Below are 15665 nucleotides of genomic sequence, written 5' to 3'. Positions count from 1 at the left end.
AGCCAAAGACTATAATAGTTTACGCCTTAAATTTATTTTGAAAAGTATTATAATAAATCATAAAATAAGGAGAATAAAATTGGACTAATTATCCACCCAAATATTATAATATATCATTAAAAAAAGAAGATATTCCCTCTTCATAGAATTCCATCCCAGTAAACCCGCCTAATTACCTTCCCACAAGTGTTTGGCAAAGGCCTCGTTTTGTTAGATTAGATTGCGTTGAAAATGGAAAAAATCGAAGATATAAAGTCAAACCAAATCATTTTAGGCGTCGAGTCAACTGTTGGATTGTTCACCCAAAGTCATCTCCCGACTGCGTTTGGTGCAACCGTTGCCTACTCACCTAATATTCCCTTTCACCCTCCACGACTCACTTATCCACAACTTAATTATGTACTTAACTAAGATTATGTAAACTTTATAAAAGTTAAATCAACTAATCTTTAGACTATTCCAAATTTAAACCTTTTACCGTATTTTTCTGAATCACAAAGTTAGACTGTTCTGACTTCCTATTACAAGTCCATGCAGAGTCAACTGCTCCCTCTGTGAAGATTTTTTTAGATTTGTCGAACGCGGACAATTGCAACTGGTTGAAGAAGCTGTGCCGTGTCCGGCCTCGAGACAGCGATTTGTCTTCGCCGTCAACCCTCGTCGAGGTCTCCACATGTGATCGAGGTTGACCTGTGCTTCCACCGCTCCGCCGAACGCAAGTACCAAGGATCCCTGAAAGTCAACTCTCACTTGTATATAAAGCCCTTTGTTCTCTTCTCAGTCGAGATCCGGTAGAGCTTCACCTAATTCCGTATTCGATTCCGATGGCCATCGGAGAGTGGCGTCGAGGCCCGACCATCGGCCGCGGTTCTACCGCCACTGTCTCCGCCGCGGTAGCGTCCCCCTCCGGCCTCGTCTTCGCCGTCAAGTCCGCCGACCTCTGCTTCTCCGCCCCCCTGCAACGAGAGCAGGCAATTCTCTCATCCCTCCGCCGCCACCCTAACGTCGTCTCCTGCCTTGGCTCCGACGTCGCCGCCGGAGTCTACAACCTCTTCCTCGAGTACGCCCCTCTAGGCTCTCTCTACGACCGCATAGCGGCGCGCGGCGGCAGAATCAAGGAGGCGGAGATTCGCTCCTACGCCGGAGACCTCCTACACGGCCTCGCTCACCTCCACGCTGCCGGCGTCGCTCACTGCGACGTCAAAACCCGGAACGTCCTGCTCTGGCCCGGAGGCGGCGCGAAGCTGGCGGACTTCGGGTGCGCGCGGCGGACTTCTGGGGCGGCGCCGTCGGTGGCAGGGACGCCGATGTACATGGCGCCGGAGGCCGCGCGCGGCGAGGAGCAGGGAGCGCCGGCCGACGTGTGGGCGCTCGGGTGTACGGTAGTCGAGATGGCCACGGGGCGGCCGCCGTGGCCCGACATCACCGACCCGGTCGCGGCCCTGCACCGCGCCGGGTTCACGGCGGACGTCCCCGAGTGCCCCGGATGGTTGTCGCCGGAGGCCAGGGACTTCGTGGCGAAGTGTTTGAGGAGGGACGCGCGGGAGCGGTGGACGGCGGAGAAGCTGCTGCGGCACCCGTTCGTCTCCAAGACGACTTGCTCGCCGGAAAACACCTCCCCTCCAGCCGACCAAGTTTGGGTCTCCCCGAAGAGCACGCTGGAGCAGGGAATGTGGGACTCCCAAGAAGAAGAAGAAGAAGAGAACCACTCCGACAGACCGAGGGAGAGGCTCCGGCGACTCGCCGGCAACGTCTCTCAGGCGATCAATTGGGAAACCGATGGCTATTGGATCACAGTGAGATCCAACGAGGATGAATCTGCCGCAGCGACAGCAAAAGCCGATCTCATTGCTTCAGAACCACAGTCCTTCGATTCAATTCAATCGGAAATTCCAGCAAACACAAACGATCCATTTGCCGGAGAATCTATGAATCAAACTGTAGAACAGACACATAATTCCCCTCTTGACACTAGTAGTAAAAACACAATCTTTTTCTCAAATTCTCAGCGCTTCAATTATGTTCTTCGTTCTCTCAAAAAAACAGAAAAATGTAATCATATTCCTTCAAGATATCATCAAAAGAGGGACGCCATTTCCAAGAAGTAACCAGCTATTTTGTCGATGAGATGGAGCATAAATTTAGGACGATTAGCTTAAGCTGGAAGCATACGGATAAAAAAGAAGAACAAAGCGTGCTTTGTTAGTGACTGATTAATTTGGTGGACCACAGGCGTAAATTGTAGTTGCGTGCGGTGGACAGTTGGAGATGCGAGTCGTCAGTGGGTCATGCTCATGCTCTACCTTTGCTTGCGGTGACTTTTCAGTTTTGACGGCGCAGTTGCATGTCCGCTCCAGCTCCCACCTACTGCGCTCCAACGCTACCCACCGTGCTCGACTTTGGATCGGTTCGGATCGAACCGGATCGGCCGGTTCGGCCGATATGGTTAGCTCGATAATCCAAAGGAAAGCCAGATGCCGCGTCTGATGGGAACCAGACCGGTCTGGTTGTAAATTAAGGGGGTAAAAAAAATAAATAAATAAATAAATAAATTCGATCCGATAATTCGACATGAATCGATAAAAAAAAATAGGTTTGAATTGAAAATTTTTAAATTCAGATTGAGTTTGGATTGAAGAAATTTTGGATTGAAATATTTTGGGTCGAATATGGATCGATCCGATTTAACCTGAATTTAGAGTTTCATTAGTTAGTGGGTATTTTTTTAAGTTAAATAAAATTTTATTTCTAAAATTAAGATAATTTTATTTATAGCGATATCAATCTTTTGAATTGGGTTTTCAGATTATTTGGATCGAGTTTAGATTTAGGTTTAAAGATTTCAAATTGAATTTGGGTTCGGATCGAATTCTGATTGAGACTTAAAAAAAAATTCCTAATCCAATATGAATCCGATTTAATTTGATCTATCTAAATTGCCATCTAAGTAACGGTCTCGAGTTCACGACTAATCTCTCCTTTAGTAGGTTTTTAATTTAAATTTTTTAGTTAATATTCAGTTTTACTTTCATATTAACTTGATTATTGAAGGTGAGAACGGGCAGTGAGAAAAAAAAATATATTATTCAATGTTATAAGAAGTAAACTTTATATTTCTTTGGGGTAGAAAGATGTAAATTTGGGAATTAATCACCACACAGCATTATTTGGGCGAGTGTTTTGGTTTTAAAAAATAAAAAGAAAAAAGAAAAAAACAGAGAGCATCTATATGAGTGTTATAATATTTAGTTAGTATTTATAATCAATATGTGAATGTTATAGCATCTATATATTAACAATATTCAATTTAAAAAACATTTTATAAAAAAAATCAAAAAATAAAAAATTCTCAACTGTCTGACCAAATTATATATATATATATGGTCTTTAAATGATTAAATTTTATATAAAAAAATCGATAAATTCCAATCGGCTAATTTAAGCAATTTTGTGAATTCTTAAAATATGCCGGAATTAGTATTTTATATATTTCCGAACGTTTAATTTATATGTTATTTTAATTTTATGTAACTATGATTTTTTTTTCTAGGTTGTACTGTTTTCAAATTTATAATAAATTTTATTTTTAAATAACAACACTGGTAAGAGAAGATAAATTTTTTTTAGTAATAAATATATTTAAAATAATAATATTATGGAATTACGAGTATACATTTAAAATTTATTTTATTTATTTAATATACAATAAGACTAAATATGAATTTGAGTGGGTGTTAACATTAAAATTAATGATGGTGTTCAAATGCCCGAAATCAATAATAGGAAATCAAAACCAACGCATTTTAAACAATTACAGACAGAAATATCAATCAGAAACGCATTCAAATGTGTTTTTTTGCTCCGATCCTGTTACGATCCTATCGATCCTGTTCCGATCCTACCGATCCTATCGATCCTGCTGCGATCCTGCTGTAAAACTCGATTCTATACGATCCTGGATCGATTTTGGGTCTTAGGATCGTAGGATCGTACGATCCTACGAACCGGATCGCGATTTTACAAACTATGTGATGTACAAAATTTTTAAATATGAACAGAAACTACAACAATTAGTTTTGTAGTAGCAAGAAATTAATGAATCAAACTCATTGCCCTAAATTGAAATTAAAGCAGAGAAGAGAGTAAGGAGATTCATCGGCGGCCAACTATCACCGGCTGGTTGAGATCGATGCCTAGTCGCTTCTTCGGCGATCACTCCATAAGTGAAGTCGATGGCATCGCTATTGATCTTCTCGCCTTCACGTGTCGCTGCTTTTCCGACGGGGGGCTAGGCGCTGGGCGTTTCCGGTGGTGGCTGCTTTTGTGGCCGCCAAGGGCCTGGTACGAAGTGAATCCTCTGCCGCATTCTGAACACTTGTAGAGGCGCAGATCATCGGTCGAAGGCGTTGGAGGAGGAAGCGGCTCCTTCTTCCGATGCTGTTTCAGCGCCGGGGACAAGAGCAGAGACTGCTCTTGCTGCTGTATCGTCGGCGGAGGCGACGATCGGGTAAGAAGCGCTGGCTGTTGCTTTGGTTCTGTCGGCTGCTGAACCCCGCCGTGAGGGGCGAGCGGGGCACGCGACAGCTTGAGGAGGCCGAGGATGCAGTCCTCCTCATCTTGACTGAGGACAGGAGACGGCGGAGGCGAAGAGCGACGGCGCTCCGTTCGCCGGCGCTTTCTGGCCCACAAGGCTGGCAGCGAGAAATGGAGAAATCCAGCGGCCATTGGAACCCTCTCTCTCTGTTTTTTTTGGAGGAAGCGAGACGAGGAAGGGTTTTGAATGAACAGAGCAAAGTATTGAGTATTTATTTGTACATAGAAAATGAAAGAATTTGCCGGGAACGGATCCATTCGAACCCGCCATTTTTCATTAATATTCAAAATTAATTAATACTTTAGTAATTAATTACTTACAGTGTGTATGTGTGATTGATTAAGGGTTTACTGGTGTTTTACAAAATTTAAACATCTCATGTTAAGCCATTAGTCTAAACAAAAACTTTTGTGGGATCACGGTTTAAAAGTCAGACCCTCTAATAAATAACTAAGTCATGCAATAGATGATGTGGAGTTTTCGAGTTAGGTAAAAATTAATAGGATTGATTGACATGACGGTCAAAGTTAAGGAAATATCAATCTTTGAAGTTAGTACAGTCAATCATCGTGGCCGAGAGGTAATCTGACCGGACCATTTGGATCGGTTGGACGTCGAGCACATTAGGTTATCTGACCAGACCATTGGGTTTATCGGACGTCGAGTCTCTAAATATTGACGAATAACTCAAGACGAGTCAACACTCTCTAGAGCCAAGACTTATTTGTCAATTGAAAAATAACACGATTATAATTAACTAGGTCGAGTAGTCCAGCCGATTGGATCTATAGTCCAATCTAACAGAATAGATGTCCGGTCTGATTAAATCCTTTGGCTAAACAAATAGGTCGAGTGAATGACGAGTTGTTGACAACACTTTACAAGTCCAATTGACTGAATCCTTATGAGCGATTATCGATCAGGTCATAGGAGGAACTCGATCGGTTTGACATGTAAGCATACAACCCCTCAATCCAACGGTCTCATATTCCTTTTTGGTGTCTTATGGCACGCATGACAGAAAATATTCTACATGCAAACTGTATAGTAGAAGTTTCCTCTGTGCCAAACACAGAGCTTGTGGGTTCATTTTAGGAAAAGTGTCAGAATATTTTTATAGTCTATCATTTTTTTGAAATACTTTAAGATTCGTGCACAGACAAATAATTGTTGAATAAGTGTGAATGGAGAAGAGGAGGAAGAGAAGAAGCTCTATTGTGCATGAGACTTTAGTCCCATATTGGGAGTTTCTTGGCATCTTTGTTGGTTTATGTTGATTCACATACATTGAGGATGTGAACAAATGCATGGGGAGAGGCTCTCCCTCACGCGTGGGTGCGCAGGGGGGTGCAAATCCAAGGCCCAGATTGCACTGAACCAAGTTGACTCGTGCGCGAGCGCGACCTACGCACACGAATGTCGGACCGGTAGGGACAAGATTTGCCCAAGTGGAATAACCAACATCAAAAAGGTGGAACCCAACATCAAAAAGGTGGAACCGCCACCTTAGCGGTCCCCCTAGGTCCGGCCCCACAGATGTCCAGAGGGGGTAAATCACGGTTAAGCTGGGCGGGAGGGGTAACTGGGGGTTGAGTGGAATTTAAGCAACCGAGGTTTTACACCCGTGTGCAGCTGGCAACCCTCGACCCTACGACCTTCGATGCAAGCGTCCAAGCACCCTACCAGCTGATCCAGCCGTGGGGGCTAAATTGTATGAGTAAACTTTTTATAGTTACAGACACTACCGCCGAAACGACCCCTTATCAGAAACCCCCGAAGAGATTTTTGGGTGAACGGTACCACTTAATTGATAAGAGCCTGCGCAGGGGGGTGCTCGAACCTGGCACCTCAGTCAAAGAGCACAACGTCATAACCAGAGCACCCCTGGTTCTATTGTTGTCCTTTGGTCTTGAGCTCCTATATAAGGAGGCTGCGACCACAGGCAAAAGGTTACGCAGATAACACAGCGAAGAAGGCAGAAGCTCTCCTCCACATTCCCCTCCTCTATCGTGCAACTCTTGCTCGGCAGAGTGCTCGTGGTAGTATTCGGGTGCCACTCAATTCGTCGTGACCACCAATGCTTGGTGGAGTTCACGGTTGATCGTTATATCCTGGGAAACAGACGACCCAAGTAAACCTCGAATCACAGCCGAAGGTGGGTGAATCTGTTTCAAGGAAACTGCTACTCGCAGGCCTCGGTCAGCTTGCCTGGTCGCTGTCTGGTCTGTCCCACTGCAGACCTGGTCTTCCTTTCTGCAGACCTGCTCGAACAGACCTGGTATTCCTTTCTGCAGACCTGGTCATTCTGCTCTACAGACCTGGTCTTCCTTTCTGCAGACCTAGTCTTCCTTTTTGCAGACCTGGTCATTCTGCTCTGCAGACCTGGTCTTCCTTTCTGCAGACTTGGTCATTCTGCTATGTAGATCTGGTCTTCCTTTCTGCAGACCTACTGATCTGGTCTACCACTCTGTAGATCTGTTCTGCTACTCTGGTCTGTCACTCTGCAGACTTGCCCTGCCACTCTGGTCTTCCGCACTGCAGCGCTGGTCTGCTGCTCTGCCCTGCCATTTTGCAGACCTGCCCTGCCGTTCTGGTCTGTTGCTCTGCAGACCTGCCCTGCTCTTCTGCTCTGCAGACTTGGCTTGGCCTGTCGCTCTGGTCTGCCGCTCTGCAGACCTGCTCTACCGCTTTGGAGACCCGCCCTATCGCTCAACTCTACTACGTTACGGAAACCAGCCCCTGCTAGCAACCTGAGATTATCTGTTCAGGTCATTTCGACTGTAAGTTGAATTTAAATTCGGTGTAAGTTTTAAATTCAACTAAGTCCCCTAAAATCTCCGACAACAGATTGTTTGGTTTCTAACAATAATAACACTATAAAAGGGGGTCTCCATCTACAGACGAATGTATGTGATCCTATGTAATTTTATACACGCATAACTACTGTTCATCCTACTGTTCATATATTCAACTCGATCACTGATTTAAATGTTGGAGAGCCTACATCGGGACCCTTTGCCCCGACCAGTAACGCTTCTTTTGACACGCAAAACTGTTCGGAGTCACTTTTTGTTGAATCGAAGTCTTCAGACAGTCAACATCAAAGTCACCTTCTCAATCAACCATCTTCTCTGCTTTCAGACAGGATCACTAAGAAATTTAATATTTGAGTCTCGCTTATGGGATACTGTAGAAGTTTTTCCCCTCAAGTGAAAAGCATATCTAAAAATATTGGTCATCTAGATAATGCTTCATAAATACTTCCTGATTTACTGTTTTCCCTAATAAAAAAAATTATAGGACTAAACCCATCCCCTCTCAAATTAATTAGTTGGACGATCTGTATAAATTAACAAACAAAAATAATCTAAACCAAAAAAAGCACTTCCGCGTATATTGAACTTGTGTGAGTTAATATATAGAGAGCAAAATATTTTATTTTATTTTTTATGATTAGCTATAAACAAATTACAATATTAGATATGGAAGAATATGGATCGTGGATAAGTAGGTACATTATTATATATTCGTAATATTTAATTTGAGGTATTAGTTTTATCTGTGATCAACTACAGCAAGAACATCAAAATTTAGCTACGAAATTTTTCCATAGCTAAACTCATTATTTCTTCGCTAACCATCGTTTGCGGCGAAAACCGTTGCTATGATCGTTATAATAAACTTGTCGTAAATCATATTTGGCGACGATTATTAATATTTCATCGCTAAAATTAACGACATATCATAAAATATCGTTAAGATTAATATAGTCACTGCTAAGATACACATTGGTTAGCGACGAATTTTACTTAACTCGTCGCTAATATAATTAGTTAGCGATGATTTAACAATAAATTCATAGCAAACCCTTTTTTAGAAAATTTATTGGGTATCGACGGTTAGCAATGATTTTAGAGAAAATCACCGCTAAAATTGTTGTTAGCAATGATTTTCTCCAAAATCGTCGCTAACTATTGTTTTAAAAAAATATATATATTTTTTAAAAAAATATTTATTTTCATTCATATCCTATATACAAACTCATAAAGAAACTCACAAATAACTCATATTTCAATATGATCAAGTTCACAAAACATTCACAACTCTAACAATATTCAGTAACAACTCTAACAACAACACAACAAATAAATAACACAACTCTATCACCAATTAACAAATTCACAATTCTAACAACAAATAACACAACAAATAAAAATCATACCATCAAGTTTACATCCAAAGAACTTACTACGACGGAGCATTTCTGCCTACGACGTTGTCTCAGCTGGCGCAACTTCAACGAAACCCATTCAGGAATGTTCCAAGTACTAAGCCGTAAAGTTTCAACAGTCTCCTTGTGCTAAAAATCAAGATATTTCTCGTTTGGCTACATATTAAGGGGGAAAAAAGAATAAAAAATGATGCACTAAAATAAATATCATATTAATTGATGATTATACCTTCGTTGATATGTAGTCCCACCAGTCCTTTGGATTATCGATTAGGTTCTTTCATGAATTTTCTGTCAATGGAAACTTAAAGTTAAAGTCAAGAAAATAAACAAAAAATCAACTTACAAACTGTTTCACAAATCTAATGGTTATTAAAAACTATGATTTACTTCAACTGAATCTAAGTCTCTTAGATCCAAGTGACGATATTTTCTTCTCAATAAAATCTAATTAATCATTAAAGAAAAATCTATTGATGATGTAAATTAATGAATAACAAAGTAAGTATTAAACTTAACCTAATGAACAAAAGACAATAGAATAAATGAATAGCAAAGCAAGTATTACTAAACCTAATGAATGGTAATCTTAAAGCATTCAACAAAAACCTAATCTAATCTAACATACTTCATCTAACTTAATCACAAGAACAAACATCAACAAAACAAGAATTGCATGAAATTAAACTAGCATAATTGCAACAAATGTAGGGGCAAAAGTGGTTGAGAAATTTCATCGAACACCTAATATGCATCTACCAATTCAAGCCTAAAGCATGCAATTTGAAACATGGGAGATTAATGTCATTACAATTCAACAATCAACTCAACATTAATCAACCATCAACACATCAATAATCAACACTCAACACATAAAGATATCACCCAAGTTTACGGGAGTGAACGGACACAGTTACGGATGGAGCTTCGGAAGGGGCTGATTGAAGCACGGATGAAGGAGGACCTCTTCTCTTCTAACCTGAAGAGAAGAGGGGTTGTCGGAAGATAAAGTGGATGTCCACTCCTCTTCTAACCCGAAGAGGAGAGGAAAGAAGGGTTGTCATATGCGGATCAGAACGGAGGACGAATCCTCCTCTTCTAACCCAAAGAGGTGGAGCTATCGGGTCTCCTTCTCCTAACCAGAAGAGGTAGATGGACGGATGATGAAGGAACTTCTCTTCTCTTCTAACCCGAAGAGAAGAAGGGGCTGTGGATGTGGAGTCAGTGGTGGAAATGAAGCTTTCCGAAGGTGGCGGCTGGTTTTCCTTCTTTTAATTCGAAGAGGAGAGGTGGCAGGATGGTGGTGATAAATTTGATAAATTCGTTGCTTAATCTTGATATTAGTGGCGAATTAGATAAACTCGTCGCTAATGTTTGTTTTCTTAGCGACAAATTGACAAACTCATCGCTAATGTTAACTCAACAAGCACGTTGCTAATGTTTGTTTTATTAGCGACGAATTTATATTTCGCTGTTAATAATAATATTTAGCTATCGCTATTTTCCTTATTTCTTGTGATATTATTAATTTTGATAGAATTAAATATTTTAAATTATTATAATAATTAATTTGTCTTATGGTTAATCATGACTAAAGACTCATTCCATTCTTATATTTCTTTACCATTTGAGCATTTGAGAGTTGTATAAGTTTTTTAAAGATTATTCTGCTCTTCATTTCTTTGTACTGTAACTCACCCGTCTTGTCAATAAATCAAATATTTATAAACAATTTTAGCATTCAACCTCATAAAAACTTATTTATATTTATTTAATACATATAAATTATTTAGTTGAATAAATTTGGATATGTGACTCAATTAATATTTATAAATAGGAATTATAATTCCAAGACTACCGTGCAACGATAAGAAATTTTCATAGTTAATGAGATATTCATAGATCAATTTTTAACTATGGTACACTGTAAATTAATTTTCTCATATGAGAAGATAACTCGTTGTGAAACTACACACTGCTCAAATAATTAGATATCTGAATTATTAAAAATTTAAATAAAAATAAAAATAAAAATTTTAAATTATTGGTGAATAATATTCATCAATCATTAATAAAATTTTAATCAAAATAAATAAGAAAGTTTTATTATTAAACTTAATAATCAATTAAATAAGTTTAAAATTTTTAAATAATCAAGCTCATTCTCTTAAAAAATATTGGGTAAAAATTAAAATGACGTTTCAAATTAATAGAAACATTATATAAACATCACTCCCTTTTTAAATAAAAAAATAAGTCAAATGAGGATCGATTCAATTATTTTATCAAATAAATTTGAATATTATAAAATTAATTTAATTTAGTTTGTTTCCAAACTTACCGTCAATCTTTTTTTATTATTACTTCGATTATGATTACGAACTAAATTAATGTGTCCATTTTAGGATATATATATGTTGGTGCAACCTTAGGTCAAGGTTGACCTGGTTGACCCGACTCGAGTTGACTTGACTCGAGTTGTATTTTGATGTTTGACTTGGGAAGATTGTTGATGCAACTTTAGGTCAAGATTGACCTAGTTGAGTTGCATGTTGATGTTTGACACTCGTGAGAGAGTTCTATTCTTGATATGGGACAAGATTAGATGTTTGGGAGATTATTGGTGCAACCGTAGGTCAAGGTTGACCTGGTTGACCTGATTCGGGAAAAAGTCCAAGTATGGAGACTTGGCAACGGAAAAGTCCAAGCAGGGAGCTTGGCACGGGAAAAGTCCAAGTATGGAGACTTGCTGGAAAAGTCAAGCAGGAGCTTGCACGTGGGAAAGTCCTAAGCGGGATGTTAGGCGGTGTGGAAAGTCCCGGTGAGGAGCCAGGCGGTGGGAAAGTCCTAACAGGATGTTAGGCGGTGTGGAAAGTCCCGGTGAGTGAAGCCGGTGGGAAAGTCTAAGCGGGATGTTAGGCGGTTGGAAAGTCTGGTGAGTGAAACAGGCAAGGAAAATCCAGATGGATCGGGGATGATCGACTTCGGTGTTGGAAAGTCCAAGTAGGTCAAGAGAGTGATCGGATACTTGGCACGAAGAGGAAAATCCGGATGGATCGGGGATGATCGGACGTCTGGTGTGGAAAAGTCCAAGTAGGTCGAAGGATTGGCCGGACACTTGGTGGAGAGTCTTAGCAGGTCGAGGGTGACTGGATGCTAAGCATGATATACCAACAGTCAGGTTGACCGGATGTTGGCTTGGGAGACTTGGGACTTGGTTTGGGCAAAAACCAAGCTCGATCGATCTGCGACCGATCGATGATCTGATTGAGTATCGATCGGTGCGGTGACCGTCGGATAACCAACAAGCGATCATGGTTACATGGGCTTCGATCGGTGCGGGACCGATCGACATGGAGCTGATCGGTCCGGGACCGATCGGGGGCGAGTGGGATCGGTCGAGGACCGATCAGATTCCACACAGAGTTGGGCAACTCTCTAATCTGATCGGTGCGGGGACCGATCAGACCGATCCCCACGACCGATCGAGCACGATAGCGGAGTTCGGAGAAAGCGATCGATGCGTGGACCGATCGGGCACTCTGATCGGTCCGCACCGATCGGTGACGATCCACTTCCTCACGATCGGTGCGACCGATCAGGTTCTAGCTGACGCGCGGCTAGTTTTCTCATTGTCTTCTTCGCGGTATAAAAGGATCGAGGCATCTTACGTGCGAGAACTCTTCTTCCTCCTTCCTGTTGCTAAGTTCTGCTATGCTTGAGTTTTGTTGAGCTCGTCCAAAGCTTCGCGTGAGCTTCAACAGCTACTGCTGTTAGAGTTTTTGAAGCTGCTGCTTCATCCGGACTCCAGTCGACGAGAAAGCAAGATTGGTAGAGTGCTTGTGTATTCTTATTGTATTTCTTGCTTACTCTTTGTTCTTGTACTCTTTGTTTGCTGTTGCAAACGTTTGTGGCGAGGTTTCTCCACCCACAAGGAGTATATTGTATTAGCCGGTTCTCCGGGGACTCATCCACCGACGGATTGACTGGACTCGTCCACCTTACGGACACGCCGAGGAGTAGGAGCCCTAATCTCCGAACCTCGTTACATCCTCGTGTTAAGGTTTGGTTTTCTTCTTTTACGTTTCTTTGTATTTTCCGCTGCGCTAACGAATTGTAGGAAGAAACGCGAGAGATTTGGGGTCGGCTATTCACACCCCCCTCTCTAGCCGTACGAAGGATCCTAACAATATACACACATTATACTAATCCACCCCTAAACCCTTCTATATGACACGATTTATTGATAAAACATAATATTTTTTTCAAAAAAATAATGAAAATTTTATACTATTTTTTCTACTGTTTTGGTAAAAAAACAACGATCGCACTTCCTTATTTACTATAAAAAAACACTTAAATTTTAAAATTATTAAAAAGAATACTAAAAATGATATTAATCCATTCTTACCTCTTCCACCAACCTCCTAAATCTTACATTATTTTTCATATCAAATTCCACATGTATGATGTGGAAAAATATTAGACCCAAACTGGATCTGATATGAAAAATATCAAACCTACTCTATGCTTGATATGAAAAATATCAAACTCAACGTGAGCCTAAAATGAAAAAATATCAAATCTATCATGAACTTGATATGAGATCATATTAAATTCAATAGTGAACCTAATATGAAAACATATAAGACCTTTTTAATTCTGGAGTGAGAAGAAGCATTGAAAAATGACGAGAAAGAAAGACTTTTGGAGATTAACATGAAGAATAGGAAGGGAATAACATCAATTTTTTTATAATTTTAAAATTAAGATACTCTTTTACATAAAAAAAATAAAAAATAAAAATGTGACCACTAGTTTTTTTTTTATATAAATTTTTTTTTCTACTTTTCTAAAAGATATAATAAAAACTATTAAACATTTAAAAAAAATAAAAAACTGCGTTTTATATTTCAACAAAATATTACAACCGTGTCAGTGTTATAGCATATGCATACACCACCGAAATCAGATCAATTATTTATTTTTATCCTTTTTCTTTTGTTAGCCCTTTTGTGTGCATTGTGCAGTCTTATTTCTTGAGCAATAAATCGTGTCACTTCATTACTCTAGATATGGCTCCAGTTAGGCTTAATCGAAAGTTTTTTAACACCATGGGTCATTTGTAATCGCTCCCAATAGTTGATATTCAATCCATTTAGCCCTTTTCCATTTTCTCCATCAAAATCAAAAGAGAGAGAAAGAAAGCTGAAGACCAAAATAGAATCATAAACGCGGAGAGACTAAAACAAATGAAATCTAGTATCAATTATAATCTAACAACACACCACATTTAGTAAAGTCAAAGTTCATAGATCTGCAAAAAAAAAAAAAAAAAAAGTTAATTAAATCGAGCGAAATTCACCCAAAGTCAAGCCGTCAAATTGAAAAAGATGAACGGAAACGCAACATATATGCTAGCTTTGCATTGGCTTTCATCAAAAAGCCGTCGGCGACCTTCAACACGTCAAGGTGAGTTGAAGGTCAGGAAGTAAGCCAGCAATAGATCTGTGCAAAAGGTGGGCGGACTGCTCACTGCATGACGCCGCAGCCCGTTTGGAAGATTTTGCACAAAAATATCAAAAAAAAAAAAACATAAACACGAAAATATGAATGAAGAATTCAAGATCTTGCACCCAAACAAAAACCCAAAAAAAAATAATAATAATGAGGAAGGTCACTGACGGCGAGGAGCGGGCATGGTATCATTTATAGAGCAAGAGATCTACCGAGCATTAGGGTTTTGGCAGCCTTATTTCTCGAGTCAGGAAATATTAATTTATGTGCAAGTTGTCAACTTGCTTCTGAGCATTAAAAGAGAGCAATTATTAACAATTATGACTTTCTGTTCATCAAGATAATCATTCCCTAATTTATTTTGAGAACTGCTTTTCCCACCCCTAATCCTCACCCCTCCTGGTCCCACATTTATTTTTTTACCTTTATACCCTTATGCTTATTCTCTCATTCACGTTGTGTTTTTTTTGTTTTTTTTTTATTTTTTTAAGTTTTGTTTTTTTATTGATTTTATTTTTTTATTTTTTTTTATCAGTTTTATTCTTTTTAAATAATTTTTATTATATATTTGCAATCTTTTATTTAAGGGTAGATAATTTAAATGGAAGAAAGGTTCTGATTTATGTCAAGGGTTGAATGAGATAATTTAAAGGGATGTAGGTGTTTTGACAAGAATTAGAGTTTGGGTAATTTAAATAGAGTAAGAAGTTCTGATATGTGCCAAGAGATAGAAGGAGAGTAATTTAAAAGGAGGAGAGGTTCTGACATGTGTCAAGAGTTGGAAAAGGGTAATTTAAAAGAATAGGGATGTTTTGACATGTGTCAAGGGTTGGAGAATGGATAATTTAAAGAGAGAGAATATTCTAATCTATGTCAAGAGTTGAAGATGGGTAATTTAAAAGGGAGGGTGTTTTGTCAGATGTCAAGGATTGAAGGGTCGGTAATTTAAGGAGAGAGAGGCTCTGACATGTGTTGTCAAATGTTAGAGGTGGGTAATTTAAAGGGAGGAGAGGTTCTATCATATATCAAGAATTAGATGGGGTAATTTTAATATCAAATTAGGAAAGTAATTTAAAGGGAAAGAGAGATTCTGACGTATATTAAGAATTATATAAAATAAAAAAAAACAAAAAAAATTGATAAAAAAAGTAATAAATAAAATTGTTTGAAAATAAAATTAAATAAAATTGAAAAAAATACAAGTATAAAATAAAAAATAATAATAAATTGATTAAAAAATAAAATTAAATAGAAATTAAATAAAATTGAAAAAAATATAAGTATAAAATAAAAAAATAAAAAAATTGATGAAAAAAATAATAA

General features: G+C 39.2%; 2 protein-coding genes and 1 long non-coding RNA gene across 3 annotated transcripts; 1 reads left to right on the top strand and 2 right to left on the bottom strand.

The window, feature by feature from the left end:
* Positions 1-792: 792 nt before the first annotated feature.
* On the top strand, positions 793-2108 carry LOC121978366 (mitogen-activated protein kinase kinase kinase 18-like). The gene has a single exon (XM_042530721.1). It carries the CDS (start codon positions 825-827, stop codon positions 2106-2108), a length of 1284 nt encoding a protein of 427 aa, XP_042386655.1. The 5' UTR covers positions 793-824.
* A 2104-nt stretch (positions 2109-4212) lies between these two features.
* On the bottom strand, positions 4213-4725 carry LOC121978365. Its single transcript, XM_042530720.1, has one exon. The coding sequence runs from the start codon at positions 4723-4725 to the stop codon at positions 4213-4215; it is 513 nt and encodes a 170-aa protein (XP_042386654.1).
* A 3919-nt stretch (positions 4726-8644) lies between these two features.
* LOC121977678 lies at positions 8645-10240 on the bottom strand. Its single transcript, XR_006110996.1, has 3 exons — positions 9735-10240; positions 9055-9116; positions 8645-8981 (listed from the first exon to the last, which is right to left on the bottom strand). It is a non-coding gene; the product is annotated as an uncharacterized LOC121977678 (long non-coding RNA).
* Positions 10241-15665: the final 5425 nt, after the last annotated feature.

The sequence above is a fragment of the Zingiber officinale genome, chromosome 4B (genome assembly GCF_018446385.1).
Source record: "Zingiber officinale cultivar Zhangliang chromosome 4B, Zo_v1.1, whole genome shotgun sequence".
Classification (NCBI taxonomy): Eukaryota; Viridiplantae; Streptophyta; class Magnoliopsida; order Zingiberales; family Zingiberaceae; genus Zingiber; species Zingiber officinale.
The sequence above is the reverse complement of the archived record's forward strand: the minus strand, read 5'-3'. Positions and strand labels throughout refer to the sequence as shown.